Below are 27,804 nucleotides of genomic sequence, written 5' to 3' on the forward strand. Positions count from 1 at the left end.
CGTCTTTTCTTGGAGCCAAAAACGGACAAGTACCACTCATGGGAAATCAAGGCACGGATAGGTGTGTGCATCGGCTGCCTGGGGCTTTCCCTCAAGCCAGTGGGATGTGGGGCTGGAAGGGGGGCACCTGAGAGGCAGAGATGATGAAAAACCCGGCTCTTGGGCCATGCCCCTCAGCCTGGCTTTGGGGCAATAGATGGTTTTTCAACCCAATCATCCTTGGCAGCAAATTTTGGGCTAAGATGCCAGTCGTCTGGGAAGGTGGGACTCCAGGTCGCAGGTCAGAAGATGCAGTGGTAAAGGGTCCCACGGGGTTGTGGAACAGCACACAGAACTGGGGTGTGTGGGCAGACGAAGGGGGCTGGGGTCTTGAGACACCTGGGGCGCCCCCTTCAGAATTTATGGTGGGACCGCCAGCTCTGGGAGGAACTTTGCGAGACCTGGCGGGAGCTGTTGCTGCCACCCCCACTGATGGCACATGAGCCCCCTGAACTAGAGAAGCCCCCGCGTACCACCGAGCCCCCTCCAGAGCCCAGGCCCCTGTGGGCCCCAGCTCTGCCTTCCAGGGCGGCCCCTCCCTGGGCACAGCCGCTGTCGCCTCCGCTGCTGGTGTTGTGTACCATCTCTGCAAAGAGCATTTGAGGTCAGGGAGCCTATGGGGCATCCTACAGCCCCGGGGCCACCCCCTCTGCCCTCCAGCCTTCCCCGGTGTCCCACCCTCTGAAACTCCACACAGGGTGGTGAGGGCAGGTGGCTGGCAGGGGTAGGAGGGACTCAGAGCCCCTGGGTTACCCTGGCCACCACCCAAGAGCTCTTCCCAGCCTGCAGGTGAGATGATCTCACACCAACGCTGGCCCACGATTTGAGAAACCTTAATCTCAGCCGTCCAGCCCCTTCCCAGAGAAAGCACTGGGTAACTCACCAATGCTAACAGAACTCTGGCAGTCGCCAGACATCCTGTGGGAAGAGCAGAGGTCAGTGTTAGCGACCTGTGTGGCAACTCCCTCTGCTAGATGCACCTGCTTAGGTCCACAGCAATTGACATTGGCAATAAGAAATAGGATGGACTCTGGATGGGTAAGGTTGGACTTTAATTATTGCCCTTCCTACTAACATCCCAGAGTAACAGTAGAGGAACATCCCCTGGCCTACCCATCCTCTCTTTATTCAGTAAATATTATTTGAATCCATATGGGCCAAGGTCCTGTACCCAAGGGTCAGGCTACAGGAACTGACTCTTCAGACCTACAATTAAGCCAATGATAAAGAAATGGCCTAGAAATAATATTTATGCCTATGACTCCTCTTTGCAGACATGTGTTTTACAGCTAAGACATGAGACAAGAAGGGTGGGAAGTCTACCCAAGGTAAGGTTCAGGTGGTGTCACTATTGTACAGAAAACAGAGCTCTCTGGAGGTCTGGCATCATCTTGCAGCCCTGAAGAGGAGCAAGCTGGGCCCACCAAGGGCGCATCACCACCTCCAGCAGTGCGCACATGCACACACTGATGGTACCCGATACCTGGCAGCTGGCTCAGGCAGGAAAGCCACCGGGCGTCACTGCCTCTTTGGGAACCAGAGGGATTCCCACTAACCTGCATTCCTCGCCTTCCAGGAGGGTCCGGTAGATGGCAATCTCAATGTCCGGGGCCAGCTTGACATTCATCAGCTCCTGGTACTCCCAGCGCAGCCTGGCCAGGTCCTCCTTGGCCTGCAGCAGGGAAGCCTTGAGGTCTTGGAGCTTGGCATTGGCGTCCCTGAGGGCCAGCTCCCCGCCCTGCTCTGCATCAGCGATGGCCGTCTGCAGGTTGGCATTCTCGGGGGATGGGGGCAGGAGTTCGATTTAGATTCAAGTGACATACACTGAGAGCCTGCACTGTATGCTTGGTGTCTGCATGTGGGTCACCTCACACTGGGCAAATGAGGAAACTACCACCCACAGAGGTTAAAACCTGGGCCTTCGTCTAGGTCCTAGCACATCAAGGAGTGGAGTTAGTGACACCTGGCTTCAAGGACCTAGCCCAGCTCACAAGGAGTCAGACTGCATTTCTCGCCTTTCATGGTAAGAGACTGAGCATCTTCCAAAGACCTCCCACCTCCAAGAAGTCTTCCTGGATTATCAGAGAAACTTTCCTGAGCTACTCTCCCAATTCATTCTTCACCCAGTCAGCTTCTTTCCCCGACCTCCCTAACCTTGCCTGTATTCAGTATTTCTGACCCACATCAGCAACCAGACTCCAGGGACAGGACCTGGATCCACATGACAAGCTTTGCTCAGCACCCAGCCCAGAACTGCACCTGGTCAATCTTGGCATGCATGAGTCCAGGACATGGTTTCACTGTGGTAAGTGCTGAGCCCTGGGATTTATGGGGCAAGCGTAAGCCCATAGTCTCAGACACATGCTCTTCCTCCTCTTCCCACCTGCTTCTTGGTGCTCTTGATCTCAGCCCGCAGCTTCTGGATCATTCTGTTGAGCTCAGAGATCTCGCTCTTGGTGTTCTTCAGGTCATCTCCATGCCTGCCGGTCATGGTCTGCAGCTCCCCCAACTGTGTCCAGGAAAGAGTTACCCTTTCAGAAAGCCAGCAGGTGCCTTACAGATCCCCTAACCCAACCCTTCACATCACACACAAGAAAACCAAAACACAGACATGTGACTACCGCAGAGTCACCCAATTGGCGGAACTGAGTGCGCTCGCCCCTGCATCAAGGGACCTGTCTTCTAGCACAACGGCTGCTGTTTGTGGAGCAGACAGTTTGCACCAGGCCCTGTGCTTGATGTCATACTTCACAACAACCAGATGAGAAAGGCAAGGTTACCTCCATGTTATGAATGGGAAAACTGAGCACAGACTGCTTAAGTCCCATGACTAAACTCATCCAGCTATCAAGTGACAGTGCCGGAATTTGAATGCCAACATTGCAGATGCTAGAACCATCTTCTTAACCAGCAGACTGTCCCTCCTTGGGCAGAAAAGACAGAAGAGTCAGCCGTACATGGGCCAGCTGATGCCCCATTCAGATTTGGGAACAGAAGGAGGGGGACAGAACTCCTTGTGCCTGTAGCCCCTTTGCTCCACCCCCCTCTGTGTCTCCCCACTTCTTTCCAGATGCTGACTTCAACCCCTCAGTGTGATTGAATCAGAGCACACAATGACAAGGTCCTGATTGGTGGAGGAGTGATGGAAATGTCTCCAGCAATAAAGGGAATGCAGCCAGAGGGATTAAGGATTTTCTGACCTGGGCATACTGACATTTTGGGCAGCATAATTTCTTGTTGGGAGGCAGGGTCATGCATTATAGGATGTGTAGCAGGATCCCTGACCTCTGCCCACTAGACTCCAGTAGCACCCCCACTGCCACCCCAGGTGTGACAACCAAAAGTCTCTACAGACACTGTCAAACATCTCCTGGGAGAAAATCATGCCTTCCCCTCCTGTTGAGAAGCACCAAGTTAGAGCAAAGTCAGAGCTTTCCGGTTAGGAAGGGAGATGTATGTGGGTGAGATCAGACCAGTGAGGCAGTGAGGGGACTGCTATGCTGGCGATAGAGAAAAGAATGACTCAGAGGCAAGGTCTGCCCTCCTGGATGGCCTGCTCATGTAGCTTGGTGGGAGAGCAAGATCCTCCAGAGTTACATGTTGGTGTCACCCACCTTGGTCTGGTAGAGCACCTCGGCCTCTGCCTTACTCCTCTGGGCAACAGCCTCATACTGTGCACGGACCTCAGCAATGATGCTATCCAGGTCCAGGCAGCAGTTGTTGTCCATGGACAGGACCACAGACGTGTCGCTGGTGTCTGCGGAGCTCCTGCGGAGCCAGGCAGACATGCCCATTCCTGAGCAGATCCACACCAGGGCCCCGCAGAAGATGGGGAGCCACCAGCTCTGGAAGGGTCGGGGCTGACTGAGGGCCAGGTGGGAAAGTTGGGAAGGTATCACTTTTGTCAGAATCACAGACAGGACTCAAGCGCCTAATGGTGAGCTCTGAGTGCCTTCCTCTCCAGGAGGGGTCAGGCAGGTGGGGCAGAGGCTTGCACGTGAAAAGCACACTCACGGCATCATAGAAGGTCTTCAGGAAGTTGATCTCATCTGTCACCGTCTCCACCTTGGCCTCCAGTTCCACTTTGGTCATGTAGGTAACATCGACATCCTGGGGGACAGTTCAAACACTGTTCCTTCCAGCCTGTGGGCTGGCCCAGTCCTGGGCCATGAGGAAGGGGCCACAGGAGCCTCTCCCCTCCCCCCCCCCAGGAGCTCCCTCTCAGGGGAAATGAGGCAGGCGTGTCCTCACAGGACTAAACCACTGTCTGACAGGCTGGGCTGGTGCATACCCAACAGAGAGGAGCAAAGGAGCTAAGGGGCTGGGGGGGGGGGGGGGAGGAGAGCAGGGCTGGGGCCACCACAATGGGCCCAGGGCAGAGGAGGGTTTGTGACTGTGCAACCCTCAAAGTTTCTCTTTAGATGGATTATGGGGATGTACTCCTGAAAACACAAAACCCTGTTGCTTCCCTTTGTCCATTTTCTCATCAAAACTCAAGACCTAATGAGATTCATAAGCCCCACATGCCCATCAGGGAGAGGTATCGCCAAAGTCTGGCAGGCCCTTTATAACCTGCCCCTGCCTGCCCACCCTGCTCAGCAGGCTCCCTCCCTGGCCCCGGCCCTCACCCACATAGCCTAAAGGAGACCCTCAGCAGGACTAAACTCATGCTTCCCCTCAATCTTCCAGCCACTCTGCTTAGTGGGAGGTGGGGGTAGGGAGGGACCCTTCACCTTCTTCAAGACCACGAAGCCATTCTCTGCAGCCATGCACTTGTTGGTCTCCTCTTCATACCTGTGAGAAAAGAGCCCCTGTCTGATCTGCCTTCTCTGGGACGTCCCCATGGCCCCAGAGCCCTTCTCATAAGTAACATGGACTCAGGACTTCTGCCAGTTTCACTCAAGACAGGTGTCATTGCAATGCACAGCCCTTCCGAAGTCAAGGAAGAATTCGTTCAACAGACTCTCTGCTATGTGCCAGGTACCACTTAATAATAATGAATAACCACTTCATTACTGGACACTGGAGTAGAAGCCCGTTCCTATTTTGGGGTCCTATTTTGATTCATCTCCTAAGGCTTCCTGGAAATTTTTGGATTTTTGAAAACCATTTCTAAGACCAAAGGGAGATGGCTGAGCTGCCAGGTGCTTTTGGGAGGGAGGTGGGTGGTACCAACTAGCGTATAATGAGTATAGTAGCCCCATGGGCTCCCAGTAGACACATAACAAATCAGTGAAACCCAAGAATGGGTCGCTAAGAATGTGCCAGTGAATTCTGCTTGTATTAACTCATTGAATCCTCGTTACAACCAATAGGGTAAATGCTCCCACTCTTTCCATTTTACAGTGAGGAGACTGATCACAGAGCTCCTAAGTGGCAGAATGAGGCTTGGCCAAGGCACAGCAAGTTGCTATTTGCTGAGAAGCTTATTGACAGGGGAAATAAAATTCCGATTCGGAGGAGAACCTGAAGACGGTCTAGCCCAGGGAGGACAGAGGACGTTAGCCGAGTCTGTTAGCTTCGGGGTGTCTTGGAACTCCCCAGAATTCTGTGTGTATACCCTTTCACTAAATTCTCAGAAGGACTTCTGCCTCAAGCAAACCATAAGCCACTCCGTTAAAGACTGGGCTACTGAGAGTCAGAGAGGATGGGGTAAATTCTACAAGCTTACAGCCAGCTGGAACAGAGCGAAGCCAGAGCCCAGGCCTCCTGCCACCCACCCCTGCCACCTGCCAGCTCACCCGCCTCACCCAGGGACGGGGCAGTGCACACCTCTTCTTGAAGTCTTCCACTGTCTCCTCCCTGCTCCTCAGCTCACCCTCCAGCTTGTCCTTCTCTGTGTGCAGCCCATCCAGGAAGGCCTTGAGGCTACTGATGTAGTTCTCAAAAAAAGGCTCAAGGTTGTTGTCGTTGCTATTAGAACTGGAGCCCTGCTCCTGAAGGAGGGTCCACTTGGTCTCGAGGACCTTGTTCTGCTGCTCCAGGAACCACACCTTCAGCCCAATGGGAAGAGCCCCAGGGAGCTGTCTAGGGCCAGCTCCAATCATGGCGGTCCATGGCTTCCCCAATGTCCCAGGCGTCTCCTCCTCTCTCCTGCAGGGCTGCATTCTGTAACTCTGCAACAGTTTAGTCCTAAACCCATGTGGACAGCAGCATTGGGGTAATGCAGGGGAGGCAGAGCCCTACTGCACAGGTAAGGAAGCCGAAGCCCAGAGATGACCAAGGACACACAGCAAGTCAGTAACAAAACACAAGTGACGTTTCCTGATACTTAGGCTTGATGATCTTCCTGCTATATCATTCATTCATTCCTCAGTCATTCGTTCCTCAGTCATTTAGTAGTCAACAAATAGCAGGAGATCCCAACATCCAAGAGTAGATAGAGTCCCCAGGAAGAGGTTTGCAGGACCGCCAGGTACACTGCACTAATGTGGGAAATGGCAAAAGCCACAAGGAACTGGCTTTCAGGCAGCCAGTGTCCCAGGAACAGGGTCCAGACACACCTAGAGTCAGCCTCGTCTGACAAACCTGGTTAAATGTAGGGCTCAGCTGCATTTAAATTGAACCACTGGTTAAAAGTTCTAGGCCAACTGTACACACATGTAGAATAAATATTAATTGGCCATTCAACAAACATTTGCAGAGCACCAAGCTTGTTGCCAGGGCTTATGCTGGACAGTCAAGACCCTCAAGACCATGAGAGGCTCAAGACCCTCAAGGCTCATGAGAGGGAGGGGAGCAGGCACGGAGAGGGGCCCGTTGGGAAGGGAAAGCTGGAGGAGGGCCAATCCAGCCAGGAAGTGGGTGTAGACCACCTCGTCCAGACCCAAGAGACCACCAGACTTTCCTCTTCCAGGCTCACATTAGGATTCCCAAGGCCTCCTCCCCCTGGCTCACGTGAGAGACACCACCTTCCCCATCTGGTTTCCTCCCCAGGAAAATTTAAGAAGAATGAGAACTATAAAAATCACCACCGTTCTGCAGCTGGGCAGTGGCTACTTAACTTGAGCCAGATCATATGCCAGTGAAGGCTCTTTTCCACCATGAGTTTTCTGAAGTATCTTTTTAAAAAATTTTTTTAATGTTTATTTTTGAAAGAGAGAGAGAGAAAGAGAGAGAGAGCAGGGGAGGGGCAGAGAGAGAAGGAGACGCAGAATCCGAAGCAGGTTCCAGGCTCTGAGCTGTCAGCACAGAGCCCCACATGGGGCTTGACTCCCAGACCCACGAGATCATGACCTGAGCTGAAGTCGGACACCTAACGGACTGAGCCACCCAAGCGCCCCTGAAGTATCTTTTTATTTATCATCATGGTGTATATGCTACAGGGCTAGTTACATCCAACACATCATCCTGGAGGAGTAGATTTTTGTCCTCAAATTCTTTACATTGTTCTTGCTTCCATATTAGAAACAAAGTTTCAGATACCTTCAGACTCAGTGTTCCAAGTTGTTGGGACACTGTCATCTGTATTTCCCACCAGCCAGTGACATCCTTGTCTCTCATCTTGAATTCCTTTTCCAGGATGCACTGCCTAAAACCCATAAATTTTACAGAAGCCCCATTGAACCTACCAATTTCCCTTTTGTTATTTCCATTAAAGTTGAAAGAAAAAAGAAAGAAAGACGAAGGATGCCTCTTCCTCAGGTTGTTGAGAGGATCATATATGAGAAAAGTTCCCTGTCACTTGGGTGCGGTGTGAATGTAGGTCGTTTTTGTAACACTTGTCTCCTACTTCCCTTCAGCAGCAGAGACCAGTCTTGGTGCCTCTGCTGCTGACAGTGAAACCGTAGCTCCTCTGGGGGGAAAGAGCCTGCATAGAGCGTGCATTCCCACTAACATATACATCCAGATAGACTCGCAAAACCACACACACGCACACACCTGCTCTCTGATCACAGTGCCCTGCCCCGGGCTCTCTTCCCCGTGAAGCCCTTTATGTCGCAGACAGGGACTGCCCTCCTTGCCCCCTCACCCCCTACGTACCTGCCCCATGCCCTCAAGGCCCTGATTCTTGCCCAAAGCTTCTCGCTAATCTGAAAAAGCAAGACACAGCAATTCAGTCTGAATCGGGGCACAGACTGAGAGTTCACAGCCCAGGTGCTGTCTGGACACAGCCACCTCCTGAGTCTCCTTGTACTCAGCTTCCTTTTCTGCACATACAGGGCTTCAGACTCGAGTGGGCGGGGGGAGGGGAGCGGGGCTCACATTGGACCTACTGAAGTCAGGGGTTCAAAGGAGGTATGGAAATGAGAGAAAGGGCACCGGTGTCCTAGCCCCACATTCCATCCACCGCCTCGGCCTGCTGACGTCTGTGATGCTGAGGACAGAGTCAGTCTGGGGAAAGCGGAAGGAGGGTGGGTTTGCGGCTGGGAGTTGTGGGGAGGAGACATTATAACAATATTCATATCAAGTCACCCTGTTTTCGCAGACATGTGAGGCTGGTCCCGACTCCCAAATCCGAACGGTGCATTTCCAGCGTGGCCCCTGCCTTCCTCGAAAGAGACCTGGGAGCAAATGAGGAAATGTGCCACACTGTCTTCCCACCCCCTGCCTACCATTTTCTCCAATCCTTGCTATCAAGGGAAACACTTTGGAACAATTCAGTGGCTTCCACCCCTTAATGGTTGCCAGCAACCTGGCCCGGTTTGAATATGCTGAGAAATCAGGTTGCATTTTAAATATAAAGAACAAATTCCAAAGAAATTGGGGTGGAAGTTTGAGGCTCTGATGAGGGCCCATCCCAAATCCCTTCTTCCTGGCAAAGCCCACTGCTAATCCCGCATACCTGCAGACTATAAACCCAGCTGTTCTCCTCAGCTGCCTCTTAGAAAGAGGAGCAGAGCGTGTTATTACCAGCACAGCTGGGCCTTCCCAGAGGGGAGGGCATAGGGGCTCCTCGAGAGACTCGGGGCCCTGTAGCCCCTCCTCTCCATGGCCATGGCTAAGCCTCTCATGAGGGTACCATGACCAAGGCCCCCTCTGCTCTGAGGAAGCCGGGCTGTCACTGGGGGGAGTTAGGAAGGCAGAGGAGAAATCGCTCCTGGCTGCAGGGAGCCCTGGCTTCTCTGGGAAACAGGGCACTCAGATTCAGGCGCTCAGGGTTAAGGACCAGCTTGGCAACACATAGCACAGCAGATGGCAGATAATGTGGGTTGGGGACAGCGGTGGTTGGGTGGAGCTAGGAAGGAGTTGAGGAGAAAGAAGCGTGTGGGGCTGCGTCAGGATGGGGGCACTGAGTCAGGAGGCCTTGGATCGGGTGTGGGGGAGGTGAGGGACTGTGTTTTGGTGTCCAGGACAAACTGTCATCCTGTTGTCAGCAACTGGAGAGAACCCTGCTCTATAGGGAACTGTTCAACACCAAGTGAGCTCTGAGCCAAGTCATACTGGGGAGGGACCAGCCTCGCTGCATCTAGAACCCAGGAAAGGTCTTAGGCCAGCAGCTGCTGTCCTAAAGGACAGGATCCTTGACAGATGGGTGGCCTCCTCAAAGTGCCCAGACGCTGCCACCCCAGGAGGCCATCAGAGCAGTGCCATGGAAAGCACCCTGGACAGAAACAGGAAGCCCTGCTTCCAGGCTCCGGATCCCTCTGGGCTACCATTTAGCCAATCAGAATAGAGCTGATAAACTCCTGCTCCGCCTATGAAGCGGGTGGGAGTTGGGACGTGAGGTAAGTGCTTTTCAGTGTTGTATAAACCAAAGAGCAGACACGCTGTGTCTGTTTCTGTGTCTGTGTCTGTGAGGGACTATAGTAGCGGCAGGTAGGCAAGCCGTGGCGTGCTGGCCAGGGGGCGGGCTCAGTGATTGACATTCACAGACCTCTTCCCTTCTACCCTCCCTCCCAGCAACCCTGTAGGGAAGGGCACGTAGTAGTTCCATTTCACAGATGAGGAAAACTGGGACTCAGAAGTTAAATTGCCTGTCTGAGGGCCCACAGACAGTAAGTGCCAATAGCCTCCGATCCCGTTCTGTCCCAATCTGGAGCCCGTGTTTGTGGAGCAGCCAGGCAAGACTTGGGCTTCGGGCAAAGGCCTCCTGTGGGGACCCCACACAGTGCTCCGTGTCTGTTCCTACCCAGAGCTCGGCTCATGGAACAGGCCCTGACCCTGAGCAACTGACTCGGATTTGATCAAGTTTGGGAAATGGCAGATGAAAACAGAGTGCAGAACCAGGAGCCAAGGTACAAGCAGGACCCTACTCTTGTCTAAGCCCCCAGCAAGGGCACTTGGCAGTAGTTCCCCAGCAGTGGGGGTAGTTGATGGGTGCTATATCATCTTACCTTTTTCCAGTGAGTATCAGAGTCCCAGTTTTGCAAGCCAATGGGCCGCAGGCCAGGGCCATGAACCACCCTGACACTAAGCAGTTCAGAGTTAGTAGCCCCGCCTCTAAATGAGACCCTAGTGTGAGGCTCCTCTGCCCTCCCCCTCATCTGCTCCCCAGCCACCCCTTCCTGAACACTTTTCTGTGCTGGGTACTACCTTGACCTCTTCTGACTGGCTCCTCCTCTGTACCAGGGATCATGAAAAATCCTCTGGCTTCAAGCCCTTCTCCCCTTTTCTTTACACCCAAACTGACCCATAATTTAGAAACCAGCAAGCACCCCAGCCCCAATGGTGTCCTGTCTTACAGCTCCTGGGACACCATTGCCCCTAAGTAAGTCAGACGAGAATGTCTTTCCTCCCCTCAACCAGCAGGAAAGCCCGTGGAGAGCAGGACCATACTTGGGGCGGTCTCTATACCCTCAGCACCCAGCCAGCCAGCCTTGTACAACTTGAGCCATTCTTGTTTCCAAAAAGTGCCAAGCCACAGCCTCGTAAGCATACGTGCCAACACTTAATAGCATCTGACATTTGTGGAGTGTCTTCAACTTTTCAAAATCCTTTCACTTATCAGGACTGACAGACAAATGGGCAAGCATGGCACACAGAGACACACACCCTCCCGTGACTCACAGACAAAATGCTCTCAAACGACCTGCAACCCCAAATGAAAATGACCAAAGCATTAAAGCACGAACGAGGTTTGAAGACTGATAACAGTCAGAAGGTAAATGCTGTCCCAACCTACCCTCTGACTCTGCTTTCTCCCAAAAGGCATGGAAACCAGAGCTGGGAATGAGGGTCAGGCACAATGCTCAGAGAGCCCAGGCAGGGGTAGCCAACCCTTGTTTTCCCCAGGACTCCATTCCCCAGCAAGGGGTACAAGGACCACCATCCATACCATTATCTTTCCAAACGTCCATTCATTCTCTCAGCGGTCGTTCGTCAAGCACCTACTTACACCAGGCACCAGGCTACCCAATAGGAACACGATTCTGCACAAGACAAGGTCCAAGGTCTGGAGAAACTCACAGTTGTATTGAAGGAGGAGCCAGTCATGTAAACAACTCCTTATATCACATTGGGATCAGTGTTTTGGACAGTGGTACTATAGGCATAAGAGGAAGAAAGGCTATGGAAGGCATCATAGAGGAGGCAATTTTGAGTGGGGTATTGAGGGATGAGTAGGAATGGGCCCGGTGGATGGACAAAAAGAGAAAAGCATCCCCAATAGAGAGGAAAACGTTTCAGATACAGGTGAGTGGGGAGGGTTAGTGAGAGACCCCACATTCTTGCAGAATAGAGGACATGGAAGGGGGGGGACAGGTGATATGGAAGGTTGAAACTGATTATGATGGTGTCTTTGTGCTATGCTCCAGAATCAAGGCTTCACTCAGTGGGAAGTGGCCTTGGGGCTGACTGCACATCAGGACCACTGGGCAGCTTTTAAGGATCCAGATCCTCAGGCCTCACTCTTGATCTCCTGAATCAGAATCTTAGGTAATGTGGCCCAGGCACCTGTATTTTTTTTAAGTTCCAGTTTGCTTTAACTCTGATGTACTAATCCCTAAAATATAAGCAACCTTATTATAGGAGGAAAACTTCCACATCATTGTGAAGGGCTGGGGGAGCCATAAGAGAGAGTCACCCGTCCTGTCTTCAGACCAGGTATAGACTTTTATCTAGACCAAGAGGCTGGGCCAAGCAGCCAGTCTTTAGAGGCAGGTGCAAATGCTGGTGACTGAGAAGCACCACCAGAGCGCTGGAGAGCCAGCAGGGAGCTTCGAAACACATCACTGAGAAAGGGCAAAAAAAGGTGAACCACAGCCTAGGGCAAACATGTATCTGATGGGTCTCCAAAACATCATGATGAGGGAAAGAAGCTAGACACAGAAAGAATATATTCTGTATGATTTCATTTACATGAAATTCTAGAAAAGGCAAAGTAACCTGTAGTGACAGAAAGCAAGCCCCAGCATGGGCCTGAGGGCTGGAGGATGATTGACAGCAAAGTGGTGTGGGAGAAAATTTTGGAAGATGTCCTATATTTTGATTGCGGTTGTATTTACACGGGATACACCTCTCTGTGAGTCAAAACTCACTGAAATGTACTCTGAAAATGACTGCATTGTTATTGTATGCAAATTATACCTCAGTGAAATTGATTTTAAAAAGGGGACAAGAAGGGTGCCTTGGGTGGCTCAGTCAGTTGAGCATCTGACTTGATTTCAGCCCTGGTCATGATCCCAGGGTCTTGAGATCAAGCCCAGTGTTGGGTTCTGTGCTGAGCATGGAGGCTGCTTAAGATTCTCTCTCTCTCTCTTTCTCTCTCTCTCTCTCTTTCTCTCGGCATCTGGGTGGCTCAGTCAATTGAGCGTCTGACTTCAGCTCAGGTCATGATCTCGCAGTTCGTGAATTCAGGCCCCACATCAAACACTCTGCTCTCAGCACAGAGCCCATTCTGGATCCTCTGTCCCTTCTCCCCTGTCCCTGCCCTGCTTGGGTGCTCTCTCAAAAATAAAACCATTTAAAAAAATTTTTTTAAAGAGCCAAATTATGGAAAGAGCCTAGATGTCCATCAACTGATGAATAGATAAAGAAATTGTGGTTTATATACACAATGGAATATTATGCGGCAATGAGAAAGAATGAAATATGGCCTTTTGTAGCAACGTGGATGGAACTGGAGAGTGTTATGCTAAGTGAAAGAAGTCATACAGAGAAAGACAGATACCATATGTCTTCACTCTTATGTGGATCCTGAGAAACTTAACAGAAGACCATGGGGGAGGGGAAGGGGAAAAAAAGTTAGAGAGGGAGGGAGCCAAACCATAAGAGACTCTTAAAAACTGAGAATAAACTGAGGGTTGATGGGGAGTGGGAGGGAGGGGAAAGTGGGGGATGGGCACTAAGGAAGGCACCTGTTGGGATGAGCACTGGGTGTGGTATGGAAACAAATTTGACAATACATTTCATAATAAAAATAAATAAATAAATAAATAAACAAACAAACCATATTCAAATTGTAAAAAAATAAATAAAACAAAATACACACTTGTCAATAATTATAGTTTTTATGAAGGGAAATAGAAACCACGTCTACTCTGGTCACTAAACCACTTAGGATAAGAGTGACTTGAAAATGGGACCCAGAATTAAAGACAGTTATTGTGCGTGATGCCAATCCCTCACTGTAGCGAAAAGGTGGCATTATGTTCCAAAGGGCTGATGTGGTTTGTCTACCGTCAAGTCCTTATAATCTGGGAATAGCTCAATCTCCGGGGGGGGGGGGGGGGGAGATACAAAAGAGGGCAGGATTTATGCCTTTCAAAGAGTTCAGGTAGTAGTGATGGTGGACGCAAAGGGTTCATGCATGGCCCTTTCCACGGCGGAGCAGGGTCGCTCTCTCCCATCGCCCTCACCCCCTCACCTCGACTCTCTGACACAGATCGAATGACAAGGGAAGTAGAGTGTGTCATTCCAGCTCCAAGAAAGTCCTGGGAGGTCCAACGGGCACAACAGGAACTGGGCTTGCCCCCTGAGGAGCGCCATCCCACCTGGCTTCGGCCCCAGCTCCCTGCTTTCCTCTTCCTTGCCCAGCCCCACCTTCATGTGCCTTCCTGAGAAGCACAAAGCCACTCTGCTGCTGTGCACTTGTCCATCTGGCCACCATACCTGCAAGAGGAGAGAAGTCTGGGCTGGGCACAGCTGTGTCAGAGGCATGCTAGGAAGGTTCCCCTGCTGGCCCAGCTCACCCCATGTTCCAGCTTCCAGGTTCCAGCCCTGGGATTCCATGGGTGAGCCAAACAGAAAGCCAGCCTGGTCATAGAGACCCACTGAGTCCTGTGTCCTCCCAGCTCATCCCGGCTCTGGCATAAATGTTCAGGATGTTGGTAATGGACCACAGAATGGGGTAAGGGCAGTACTTCTCCAAGCCCAAACAGACCTAGATCGCACACGGCCTCCTTTCCCATTCTGCAGCCCTGCTACGCAGGTCCAATCCTCTTTTCTCCCATATTCCTCTGCTCCCCCACCCTGAGGCTTGGGGACCCCCCATGGCTCGGGAGTATCTCTCTCTTCCTAAGTCAGCACTGCAGTTAATATCCCTGCAGTCTACCACGGGGCTAGGAACTCACAGAGAGCGACCCCGGGCTTCTGTCTCTGCAGCCCCTCTCTTAATCTAATCCCTGTGCCCAGTCATGCTGAGGCCCAGCTCTGCTGCTCTGGTCCCCAGACAGAGGGCTCTGGGAATAAGGACCATGAATCAACTCCTTGGTCACAGGAGCCCCAATGCCTAGCACAGGGCCAGGCACAGATTAGGCACTCTATTTGCTTTATTATTTACATTTTAGTTACTATAATTGTAATAATAATAAAATAATAATTATTAATAATCTGGTTTCTAGACCCTTAATTAATATGAATTAATAATAACAATGTGGGGCACCTGGCTCAGTCGTTTTAAATGTCAGACTCTTGATTTCGGCTTAGGTTGTCATCTCACGGTTTCATGAATTCCATCCCCGTATCGGGCTCTGCGCTGACTTCGTGGAGCCAGCTTGGGATTCTCTCTCTCTCTCTCTCTCTCTCCCTCTCTCTATCTGCCCCTCCCCCACTCCCGCTCTCTCTCTCTCTCAAAGTAAATAAACTTTAAAAAGATAATAATAACATTGTATCACTATTTGCCAATGTTCAGTATATGTTCAATGAATTCACTCTCAGGACAAACCTCTGAGTAGATACAATTATCATCCCTATTTTACAAATTAGGAAACTGAGGCACAGAATAGTTAGGTAAATGACCTATGACTGAGCAGCTAGAAAGCCACATAGTCAAGGTTAAACCCAGGCAGTGTGGATCTAGAGTCTGTGCTCATAAACACAGTCTACACTGCAGGTCTACCAGTGAGACGCATTAAGCTTCTTCCCTATTCCTCACTTTGAAACCTGTCCAGGTGGGTCTGCAGGCAGCTGGTGTAGGACTCAAAGAAGGGCTGCAGGTCATGGGCACTGGCCCTGGAGGTGGCCAGCTGCTCCTGCAGGAGGCACCACTTGGTCTCCAGGAGCCATACCTGTGGTCAACCAGGGAGGAGAGGTCATGGCCTGCCTGGCCTCCAGCTCACGAGCAGACCCACTGCCCCAACCCAGGCCTTATGTTCCCAGGCCCCCTCCCCACCACAGGCCCTCACCTTGTCGATGAAGGAAGCAACCTTGTCATTGAACATCTTGATTTGCTGCTTCTCTCGGTCTTCACCCTCCTGATCTAGAGGGTCGATTCCCATGTTCAGGGACTGAAGGAGGCTCTGGTTGATGGTCACCTCCTGGATGCTGAGGGGAAAGCCCCCTGAACCCTCATGGCCCCCAGATCCACCAGGAATGCCTCCAAAACCACCATATCTCCATTGCCCCTTCCTCCAGCCTCACACAGGCTCCCTCCAAAGGCACCCAAACATCCCCAGCATCCCCACACTGAGCCCCCAGCCTGGGTGGCACACTAAGCAAGATTTTCTTGCTCCCCCCAAGGCTGTATAGGCTCTGGCTGCCAAAGGCACCCTGTATCATGACACAGGCTATGAAAGCAGGTTAGATAAAGGTGCCCCCTCCAAAAATGATGTAGTCCTAGGAGTGCAGAATTTCGTCATAGACAGTGGGCTGAATCTCTGTCCCCCACTCCACTCCGCTGCTTGGGCCTCAGCTAGAAGTCCTTTGTGGTAAAGCCTCATAAAGATCTGCTACAGCTCTGGTGGAAATGCGGTAAGAATGCTTGAGAAGTGGCACAATTTGTTGTAGGGAATTATCTGCTGCCTTCTAAGTCTGCACCAGCCACCAGGATTTGGCATTGACTTTGCAGTGCAGACTACTACTCAGTAATGGCATTGCGTTTCCTAAGGACAAGGTTATGTTGTATCGTGATCCAATAAGGGAGTCCGTCTCAGATCCTCTCCAATCACCAGGATTGGATAGCAGGGGGTGGTGGGGGAAGAAGACACAGAAGGCTCCTCCACTGAGAACTCCCTGGCTGACAAAGGGAATGGAGGTGCACGCAGCACATGGAGAGACACAGAGACCCTAAAGCCACAGCAGGGCCATGAGCCTCAGGACCTGATCTCGGGATAAATTTGGAGCAATTCACACACACACACACACACACACACCACACACACACACGCGCGCGCACACACACACACACACACACACACACGCCCTCCATGAGACCTGAAGGGCCAACAGGGCTTTACTAAAGACACATTATGACAGACTAGCTTTATCTCATTTTCAACAGGGGCCACTTGCCCAGTAAGCCAGAGGATACTACAGGTGTAGGGAAACAGGGTCCCAGAAAGATGCCAACTGGGTTGCTCATGAGGCAGATGGAGAAAGACCTGGAGGAAGTATAGCACCGGTAGCACATCCATGGCCAGCTGACTTCCATTCTCTGACCTGGACAGTGCCCCTTGACAGGATGCTCGATCCTCCGCCCTCATTCACTATGCACTCATCCAGTATCTGCTCTGGGCCCAGAACTGCCAGGTGCTGCAAACAATGGCTGTTGCCTGCTCTGCCTGCTCAGTCTGCCAGTTCACGGGCCAGCAAGGAAGGCAGACACGTCAATACAAAGGTACTGAGAAAGACAGGTGTGTTCAGGGCCTGCTGGTGACACGATTTAGGGGTGAGTAACTCTGCTGGTAGCTGAGGGGCAGACATGGAAATCTCTCCTCAAGAGCAGATGTCAGAGCTGAAGGAAGATGGGGTCTCAGAGAGTATGCCCACCAAAAGGGAAGCATTTGCAAAGGACCCAAGACTTGGAATAGTTCAGAGTGTTTAAGAAAATGGGAGCATTTTTGCTCACTGGTAAAGGTAATACAGAAAAGGGTGTGGTGTTCTGGGACTGCGTTGGAGAAACAGGCTGAGCCCCTTCAAGAAGGCCTGATGGGTCATATGAAGATGTCAGATTGCGTCCTCAGGCAATAGGGAGCACTGTAGGACTTAATGGGGGAATAATATGGTAAGATTTGTGCTTCAAATGCAATGCAGACACCCTCAAAGTCCTCCAACCTCCCAGATCTTGCTTCCCTTTAATAACCAACCAAATGTCCAACCCCCATTTCAATTCTGCAGGGAGTTCAGTACCTCCCTCTCCCCCACACTCCTGTGGAGCCCTGAGCCAGACCTTCCCTGGTCAGTCTACAATACATCTTCCTACCTGTTGCTCCCAGTCACCAAGACCACCGTCTGCCCCTAGCCCACCCTGGCCAATAGCTGACCCCAACCCTCTTCCTTTGCCAATGATGTACTGTAATGAGAGTACAGTACGATCCAGGAATGACCCCAGTTCCTTATCTGACATCCCTGTGATAGAAATGTCATGGGCATCCCCTGGGAAATGCTTCCTTGACCATGGCCTCCATGTGTGATCTCCTGACATGTTGTAGGAGCCACTCTTCCTCCCTCTCTCTCTGCCCCTCCCCAACTCACATGCTCTCTCTTTTGCTCTCAAAAATAATTTAAAAAAAAAACTTAAAGGAAAAAAAGAAGTAAGGATATAAACAACCCATAGTATTTCAATTCTATGGAATACTCTTGGCAATAAAAAGAAGCAAACTATTGATACACACAACAAATTGGAGGCATCTCAAAGGCATTATGCTGAGGGAAATAAGTCAGCCTCAAAAGGTTACCTACTGTGTGACTTGTTTATAGAGATTCTCTGAGAGACTAAACTATAATGACAGAACAAGTCAGTGGTTGCCCATGGTTAAAGGTGGAGGGAGTGTGTCACTATAAAAAATAACATTCAGGAGTTTTGGGGGGTGACGAAACTATTCTGGACCCTAACTGTGGCGGTGGCTTCACGAATCTATACTGCATAACTGTTCAAATTTATAGAATAGTTCACCCCCAAAAAGTCCATTTTAACATATGATAATTAAAAATACAGACAAAGGAAAAAGGAACATGTTGAACAATATCACAGCAGAGGGGTAGAGGTGGGGGAACACTAAATTAGCAGGACACTAAATCTACAAGACAAATGACCAGGTTTCTTCAAGAAATAAATTACAAGGAATAAAAAAGAGGGATATGACCCAATTGCAATGCATGAACATTTTTTAGATCCTGATTAAACAAGTGCTTTTAATGCAAACATTCACAAGACATTATAGGAAATGTGAACTCAGACTGGACTTTTTTTATTTGAATATAGTTGATAAACTGGACTGAATTTTTTTTATCAAAGAATTAATGTTTATCCTGTTAAGAGTGATAATTTTAATATGGTTATATTATTTTAAAAGTCCTTATCTTTTAGAGAAACTTAAGGACTATGCATGAATAAAATAGTATGATGTCTGGGATTTGTTTCAACATAATCTGGAGGGGTAAAAGGAGTGGGGAGAAAAGAAATGAAACAGAATAATGAGTTGATTGTTGAGTTGATCGTTGATGGGTACAGAAAGAAGCATTCATTTACTCTTCTGTCTATTTTTATATTTATTTGAAATTTTCTATAATAAAAAAGTTTTTAAAAAGCTACTTCCCTTAAGATTAAATATAACACCTTTCTCCTCTATTCCAGCTCAGGATGAGTCAGTGGCAGGAGCTGCCAAACTGCCAACTGCAAAGTTGGAGGATACATAGCGAGAAGCTCCATGCCCACTCTTTTCCTTGGGCTAGTCAGGCCACTCTTGGGAGTTTGGGTTGGGTTCCAGACATCCAGAGGATGTGATGTCTATGAAAGAGCACCCAGAATGGTAAGGGCACCCAAAGCAGAGTTGGAAATGGAATGATTCCACAAGGAGAAGGAATCCAATAAAGGGGAAAAACATCCTCGAACATTTGTAGACTGTTGTGCACAAGAGGACTTAGGATTTTCCCTATAGCCACAGAGGGGAAAAAACTTGGACCAATGAGTAGAATTTACAAGGTAAAACTCAGTTTAGTGTCCTTTATGAAAGAGAGGAGTTACTTTCCACAGGAAGCTGCTGACTATAGAATGGTGTTTTAGAGAAGACTTCAGTATCCAAATGGGGATTCCTTTTCAGGGCCTCTGAAGTCATTTCTAGCCTTGAAAGTCTGACTCCTCAGAAATTAATTAACAGTGGTAACCCTCAAAATAATAGTGGTAATATCTCCCATATATTGAGTACCTATCTTGTTCTAGGAGCTGACCTCTGTCATGCATTGTACAATTTAATCAATACATCAGTCAACAAGTACAAATTTTCTGTCTGATATCACATATGATACAAACAATATACGGCATAGTCCCTCTCTTTAAAGAGCTTATAATCTAGGGGTGCCTGGCTGGCTCAGGTGGTTAAGCGTCCAACTTCGGCTCAGGTCATGATCTCACAGTTTGTGGGTTCAAGCCCCACGTTGGGCTCTGTGCTGACAGCTCAGAGCCTGAAGCCTGCTTCAGAATCTATGTCTCCCTCTCTCTCTGCCCCTCCCCTGCTCATGCTCTGTCTCTCTCTGTCTCAAAAATAAATAAAACATTTTTTAAAACTTTAAAAAAGTAAAGAGCTTATAATCTAGTTGCTAATCAAAATTTGTATACAAGTAGTATAATATCTGTATGAATATTTTCACTTTATAAAATACTTTCATGTATATTATTTCATGTATTTTTTGAAACATCCCTGAGAGGTAGATATTGTTTTTATTATCACATTAGCGAATACTAACAGCTAATATTTTAAATTACTCTCTTCCTCTGTGAGTGTCCAGTTTCCAATTTGCTCATCATGAGCCTAGCTCTGATCAAGAGAAGAAGACTATCCTCTCAATTTTCTTTATTTTCATTTCCCTCTCATCCCAATAAGGGAGTTAAATTAAACATAATAATCCAAAAAATAATAACAGTAAAAATAGTAATAATCCATGTTTTTAAAAAGGAAGCAAGTATGCTAATCATCCAATGACAAATACTGCCCAGCAGCTGAGACAAAAAGCAAACATGCTAAATTAGGTAAGTTTTATTATCTATAAGGACTCTGACACTTGTTTGTTGTTCCTGGTTTTAAAAGAAACAAAACAAAACAGACAAAGCCTGGGTCTATTTTAAAGTTGAACTTTGAAACAAATATTAATATTAACATTACTTGATCTTAAGTGGAAAATCTGTGAGCACATGTAAATAGTCAGAACTAAAGGTGGGACTGAGAAGTCAAGTTTGGAGGGATTGAATCCCCCAGGTAGCTGGACCAGATCTCAGAACCAAGGACAGAGCCGGGCTGTGACTAACTAGTCAGCTTCTGCCTTCAAAGACCAAAGACATTCCACCCCACAAATCTATCATGAAACAAACAAAACCACACATGTGACATTGGTACACCATGCAAGTTACAAGCATGGACTCTAGGGTCCAACTACTCATGTTCAAACCCTGGCTGTACCACCTGCTAACTGCATCCTTTGGCATAGTGTGATCTTTATGTCCCTGTGCTCCTTTTTCTCATCTATAAAGTGAGGATAATCATACTTACCTCATAAGATCATTGTGAAGATTAAATTATTTATGTGTGAAATTCTCCGAACAATGTCTGAGGAGGTTAAAATTACTTAATAAAACCTTTTTTCATTTATTGACTTTCCAGAGCCTTGAGATCTCAAGATGTGGGAGGAAAAGGGAGACAGAGAGCTACAGAGCCTTACTGGGAAGAGGGGCAACTGTCATTGAATCATAAGGAATGAGGACACAAGGGCAATGTTTGACCACGTTCTCCTACCACTGTAGCCTAAAGCCCCCAAGGGAGGAGATAAAGAAAGGCTGCCCCTGGAGGTGACCCAGGCTGGGCACTGCAGTTAGTCAGTTGGCTGTCACTGAGCCATTTGGAATTCTTGGCAAGGATTACTGATGCCAGTATGAGAAGTGTGCCAGCCCCAAGGCGTGTCCTGCCCTGGGATAGATCCAAAAAGAGTGAAGCACAGCATGGCAACTGAGCAAAGTCTGACCCAGTTGGCTTAACTCCAAAGACACCCTCAGCACCCTCCTCCTCTCTTCTTCTCTCACTCCATACGTAGCTGCTAATGTAACGTCCTGCAGGCCACATTTTGAGTATGTTGCTCTCTGATTCGGCAAACATCACGGGTCCCTATTATTCTGAAAAACTCATAGAGTCAAATACACCATCACATATTATAATTTAATGAAGAAAAGGAAACAGAGACCTGAGAGGAGGCAAGGAAGAGTTTCTATGTAAGAGAACAATGGGCAGGTGATATGCTCAGGGACAAACTCCTAACCTGACAGTGTCTACCTGGGTCCCCTCTTGGCTTTGAGCCTCCAAGCGGATGAGAGTATTTTAGGAGAGAGGAGTGATTATAGAGAGGTGTGGCTAAAGGCAGGGGAAATCCTACAGTTGCACATCAAGGTCCAGTCTCAGTATTTGATGCAGGAGCTCTGGTCACTGCTGGTGGCAGTCTGCACGATCCTAGCCGAGGAAGAGGATGAACTGCTCAGTCTGGGACTCTGATCCATGGAGATGCTCGTGCTTCTGGACTGGATGCCTTTCCCACATTGGTGGACTCACTGTCCCTTTGGATGCCCTGGCCACCTCTGTTGCCCAAATGCCATTGCTGCTGCTGCTGCTGCTAGTGCTCCCAGCACTAATGTTCTTGCTGCTGGATGTTTGGCTGACCACAACTAAAAAAAAAAAAAAAAAATGGAGGGGGCTGCTCAGTGTCATCTGTCTGTCTAAATGCCCACTGTATGCATTCCTATCTTTGGAATGAGTGTCAGAGAAAATTCAAAAAAAGGTGACCACCCTCCCATGGTAGGGAGTTCTTTGTCTGAGGGGGAATCCAGGACACACACTGGATAGGACATTAGATAAGTCCTACCCAAATACGACTCTCCCTTTGCCCCTCCCTTTCTTTTACTCTTGGAATCAAACCATGGAAAAGACAATTTGCAGGTAGGCAAGCTGAAGCAAAGCCACAAGAAATCATCTCAAACAATAGAAATGGAGTGTGTAAGATACTCACAGATGCACACTGGGCTCTGACACTCCCCAGACATCTTGTTTAGGAAAACAAAATAAATATGATGGGAACCTCATGGTGGTTCCTCTCAGCATCTCTGTTCAGAATTATCCCTTGGGATGCCAAAGTACAATAATCTGAGTTTCAGCATCAGGGATTGAAATTAGACATGAGAAGGGCTTCCCTGGGATTCTAGGATGGGGATGCAGAGAACAGAGATATAATGTGTCTCTGGATACTTGGCTCTGTCATCACCTTGGCCTTGATTCCCTCACTGACAAACCTGGGATAATATACTTCTTCATCGGTTTGTTGAAGAGAGTAAATTAAGCCATGAAGAATGTCTAGTACAGTGCTTGGCCTATTCCAAAAGTGACACAGCTTTTATCTGTGCCAGAGATATAGAGTCAAAGAAGAGAGACTGATGCAGAGAGGAGTGGAAACCAGTTTGTAGAACTGGAGGAGCAGGCTACCAGGACCACCTAGTACCCATCTTGTATTGTCCACCATCCCAGGATTGACTGACACTGACCTTTGGGAAGAACCATATGCCTGTTGGAAAGCACTAAGTATTCAGCTGTAACAAATATATAAAGTTGGTGTTGTCCCCGAGCCCAAAGGGGGAGTGCTAGGCAGTATAATTCAGTTAAGCAAGCATTTGTTAAGACCCTCCTTTGTTCCCTACCACTGTGTCTAGCCAAGGACCATACAATCCTTTGAAACTTGATTCTCAAGTTGCCCTCCTTGCCTTGGCCAGAGTCCCCACACACCTGCACTCCTCACCACCCAGCATCTTCTGGTAGGTGGCAATCTCCACATCCAATGCCAATTTGACGTTCATCAGCTCCTGGTAGTCACACAGGAGATAAGGCTGGTATTCTGAAATGGGAGGAGAAAAAAGAGAAGGGCTGAATCTTTAAACCCACCTGGGCACATAGCAGGTGACCACAGGTCTCCCTCCAACTGTCTTAATGAAAACTTCTAAGCTGTGTGCTGTGTTGTTAACCATGCTAACTTCTTCTGCCCATATCATTCATATCCATGTAGCTACACTATGCTAGGAAATTCCAGTGGTTATTTGAATCCTTACTCAGAGATATTGGTCACCTGCTTCCCAATCTCTTAAATCTCATACCCCACGGTATGAGACCCCAGAAACTCAATGCCACATATTTCATGGAGTCTGGGGCCACACCCAATGAAATGAGGGAAGACCATTCTATCTTGAAGATGATGGCTGGGAGTAAAGGTAACATACATGAAGCCATAGCTCTGTATGGTGTATCTTGGGAAGCCCCCTGTAGGTTCCAGTGAGGACCTGAAAGGCTTTCCAGCCTGCTAGGTTCAGATACCCCACCAGCATCAGAGTTACAATCCTAGGCTTTGGGGAGCCACACCTGCCTGCTTCTTGGTGCCCTCAATCTTTGCCCACAGCCTCTGGACCATCCTTTTGAGCTCTGCAATCTCATTCTTGGTGCTCCTCAAGTCAACACCATACCAGCGGGCTATAGTCTGCAGCCTCCCAAGCTAGAAGGTGTGGAGCAGATAGGGAGAGATTATCTCTAACCCTCAAATACATGTGTGTTAAAAGGAGAATAGGGGGAGCCTAGGTGGCTCTGTCAGTTGAGTGTCTGACTTAATTTCAATTCAGGTCATGATTCCTGGGTCGTGGGATTAAGCTCTCCATTGGGCTCCATGCTAAGAATGGAGTCTGCTTAAGATTCTCTCTCTCTCTCTCTCTCTCTCCTTCTCTCTCTCTCCCTCTGCCCCTCTGCCCCCACCTAAAATGAAAAAATAAAATAAAATGAGAATAGAAGTGCAGTTAATCCAGAAAGTCCTAACATTACATGGAGGTCCAGCAGGCATTTAGAATGAAAAGTATTGCTTAACTAAAAATGTGCATTATCTGGGATGGGGCCAGGAGGGGCTGGAGGTGAAGGAGCAGGAGCCCTGGGTGAGTCTAGACTGATGCAGTCACCCTTATTTACCTTGACCCGGTACAGCCTCTTAGCCTCAGCCTTGCTCCCCTGGGTGATCTCCTCATACTGGGCCTTGACCTCGCTGATGATGCTGTCCAGGTCCAGATGCCAGTTGTTGTCCATGGACAGGATAACAGACATATCACTGGATTCTGACAGCACCTGGTTGTACTCCTACATGCCCTCAGGAGCACACCTTTGCACAGTGTTGCCTTCTCTCTGGGATGCCCTAAACCTTCCATGCACTGGCTCTGGAATGTTGTGAGATCTAGAAAACAAAATCTCACTGGGGGGAAAGGAACGGGACAAGACAGAGACCCAGAAACCAGGCAGCAAGAAACTTCCCAGCAGGCAGTGAGGGATTTCCCTTAACTCTCCCGAGGATTTCCATTGGGAGGCTATGTACACAGAGATTCTAAAGACATGGGCTGCAGATTCTGAAAGCTTGGAGCCAGGGGAAGGAGAACGTAAGCAATATTACCAAGGAGGTATAAAATTGAAAAAATGAAAAAGAAATAGGGATAAAGATGGGAAAGACTTTGCAAATGTTTGCTGCCAAATAGATTTCACAAAGGAAGCTGAATGCCCAGAATCAAGCAAGATCTGACACCACATGTTGTGGCTTCCACCCTTTGTGCTTACCGCTTCAAAGAGGGCTTTCAGGAAGCTGACGTCACTGGTCAGACTCTCCATTTTTATTTCCAAGTCCACTTTGGTTGTGCAGGAAGTATCCACATCCCGAAAGTAAAAAAAACAGAGAACCAGCCTTCTTAGCTTTAGTATTGCTCTCATTCATTACCATTGCATTTAAGAATATTGATACTGGGGCACCTGGGTGGCTCAGTTGGTTAAGCATCTGACTTCGACTCAGGTCATGACCTCACGGTTCGTGGGTTCCAGCCCTGCTTCAGGCTTTGTGTTGACAGCTCAGAGACTGGAGCCTTCTTTGGATTCTGTGTCTCCCTCTCTCTCTGCCCCTCCCCTGCTTGTGCTCGCTTGCTCTCTCTCTCTCTCTCAAAAATAAATAAGCATTTTTTAAAAAGATACCATGCTTATGTAGTTGTGGGAGCAAAAATCACTTAAACCAGACATTACACTTGCAGTAGAGAGTTTTGACAATTAAGCTCAGTGTTAGAAAAGATCTTTATTATCGAGTTTTGTAATTTTTAATAGTTGGAAATAAACTGTAATATGTAAGGACTGGCTTAAAGCCATTTTGCAACTGATAAACCAAACACACTTGAGAGATATCTTAGCTACAGAAAGAAAACCCTCAGGGCGTAGGTTCAGACTCAAGGCTGGCACTGTCCCGGGTTCTGGTCATTAACACTTGGAATCCTGCTTGGGACAAAGTATTCTCCAGTCTCACATCCTTGGGAAGGCACCACCATTCCCCCTTCCCTCATGCCATCTCCTCCCTGTGCTGTCTTGTTCTTCCCCACTGGCCTGCTCATCTTCTTCTGAACCGTGAACTCATTCTCAGCCTCTGAGCACTTGTTAAACTCATCCACGTACCTATGAGAAAGGAAGAAGGTCATGCTTAAGGGTGGCTGAGCCAAGGGTATGTGCACATGTGCCCAGGGAAAGGTGTTTTTTCCAGGAGCTAGTGTATAACCTGGGGCAGGGCTGCAGGTGGCTATTCTCTGGATAAAACCAGGCTAAAGCCAGTTGAGTGGCATGCTTTATTATGATGGTAGGGCCTTTAAGAGCACATTGGCACCCCGTTTCTGACACTACAGGGTATTGGAAATAAGGGGGGTGGGGAAGAGGGGAAAGTGGGTAATGGGCATTGAGGAGGGCACCTTTTAGGATGAGCACTGGGTGCTGTATGGAAACCAATTTGACAATAAATTATATTTAACACACACACAAAAAGGAAATAAAACATGTGGTGGAACTGGTACATAACCCCTGGTGTCCTTGGACACCACATTCATAGAGGTCTCTGAATTCTCCACTGCAGGAAGTCAGTCTCATCCTCATGAACAAAGACCCATGGTCACTCCCAAGGCCACCTTCCATCTGCCCCGGAAGCTCCCAGCTGTTCCGTTCTCCATCTGTGTCCTACCTCCCCTTGAATCTCCCTCATCACCCAGGACAAACACATTCTCTAACTGGTCCTCACTCTTGGTGGTACGTTGAAATCATCTGGGGCTCTATAAAAGCTACCAATGCCTGGCTCCAATGCCCAGAAAACCAATGAGTCATGAGTGCAACCTGGACATTCAGAAGTTATAAAGCTCCCAAAGTGATTCTGGTAAACAACAAAGGATGAGATCCACTGTTGTTAATGCTAGAGTGCCTGACATCTTCCTGTGTCTAAAGGAGCTCCCTAGATGCCCATGCTGTGACATACACCTCATTCTCCTTGCCACCAACACAAATATCAAAAAAGAGCAGATCCTCCTGTCATCAGACCCCCAACCTGATACCCCATCCTTTGGCCTACAGACTCAGGTCCTTGAGGACATCCACCAACAATTTCCTGGCTGGAAAGCCTCCACACCTCCTGACCTGCACCACAATCACCTAGACTTCACTCACTTCCTCTCATATTCCTCCACAAGAGTCTGCATCGTGCTCTGCATTGTGCTCCATCCAGCTGATGCCGTTCACTCAGCAGCCTGTCCAGGTGGGCTCGCAGGCAGCTGATGTAGGACTCAAAGAAGGGCTTCAGGTCACTGGTGCTGGCCTTGGAGATGGGCGACTGCTCCTGCAGGAGGCACCACTTAGTCTCCAGTACCCTGTTCTGCTGCTCCAGGAACCACACCTGTGGTCAACAAGGGAGGAAACCACATGGCCTGCCCAGCCTCCAGCTCATGAGCAGACCCACTGCCCCAACCCAGACTTCGTGTTCTCAGACCTCTTCCCCACCACGAGCCCTCACCTTGTCGGTGAATGAAGCAAACTTGTCACTGAACATCTTGATTTGCTCCTTCTCTTGGTCTTCACCCTCCTGATCTAGAGGGTCGATTCCCATGTTCAGGGGCTGAAGGAGGCTCTGGTTGATGATCACCTCCTGGATGCTGAAGGGAAAGCCCCCTGAATCCCCAAGGCCCCCTGATCCACCAGGAATACCTCCAAAACCACATCTGTCTCCATTGCCCCTTCCTCCAGCCCCACACAGGCTTCCTCTAAAGACACCTGAGCAAACCCATCAGAGCCCCCAGCCTGGACAGCACATCTGGCCACACTGAGAGAGACCTTCCTTCTCCTCCCAAGGCTGTTACATGCTCTGGCTGCCAAAGGCACCCCCTAACATGGCACAGGCTGTGGAGGCACTGCCTCCCCCAGAGCGCGAGGCTGAGTGGGACCTGGTGGGGCTGATACAGCCCTGGCTGGATGCCACGACAGCAGAGCGACCCCTTGAGCCCTTGGTGGCCTGGGACAGCCTGCTGGACTGCTGGCTCATTACTTTCTCTGGGCACAGGAAGATGTCCTGGTTCAGATGTCTCTGAGGAAAGGGCACCTTCTGACACAGGGA

The 27,804-nt window shown here is 49.1% G+C and overlaps 1 protein-coding gene across 1 annotated transcript; it reads right to left on the reverse strand.

Moving 5' to 3' along the window:
• Positions 1-91: 91 nt before the first annotated feature.
• Positions 92-27,743, reverse strand: LOC106986428 (keratin, type II cytoskeletal 3-like). Its single transcript, XM_015084595.3, is given in 13 exon segments — positions 92-127; positions 441-625; positions 923-957; positions 1,596-1,816; positions 2,423-2,548; positions 3,654-3,796; positions 4,035-4,149; positions 4,773-4,833; positions 5,812-6,032; positions 15,546-15,750; positions 27,356-27,473; positions 27,476-27,548; positions 27,550-27,743. Coding segments are annotated over 13 exon segments (1,722 nt in total). The 5' UTR covers positions 27,733-27,743.
• Between the last annotated feature and the right edge of the window lie 61 nt (positions 27,744-27,804).

Source organism: Acinonyx jubatus, chromosome B4 (assembly GCF_027475565.1).
Source record: "Acinonyx jubatus isolate Ajub_Pintada_27869175 chromosome B4, VMU_Ajub_asm_v1.0, whole genome shotgun sequence".
Classification (NCBI taxonomy): Eukaryota; Metazoa; Chordata; class Mammalia; order Carnivora; family Felidae; genus Acinonyx; species Acinonyx jubatus.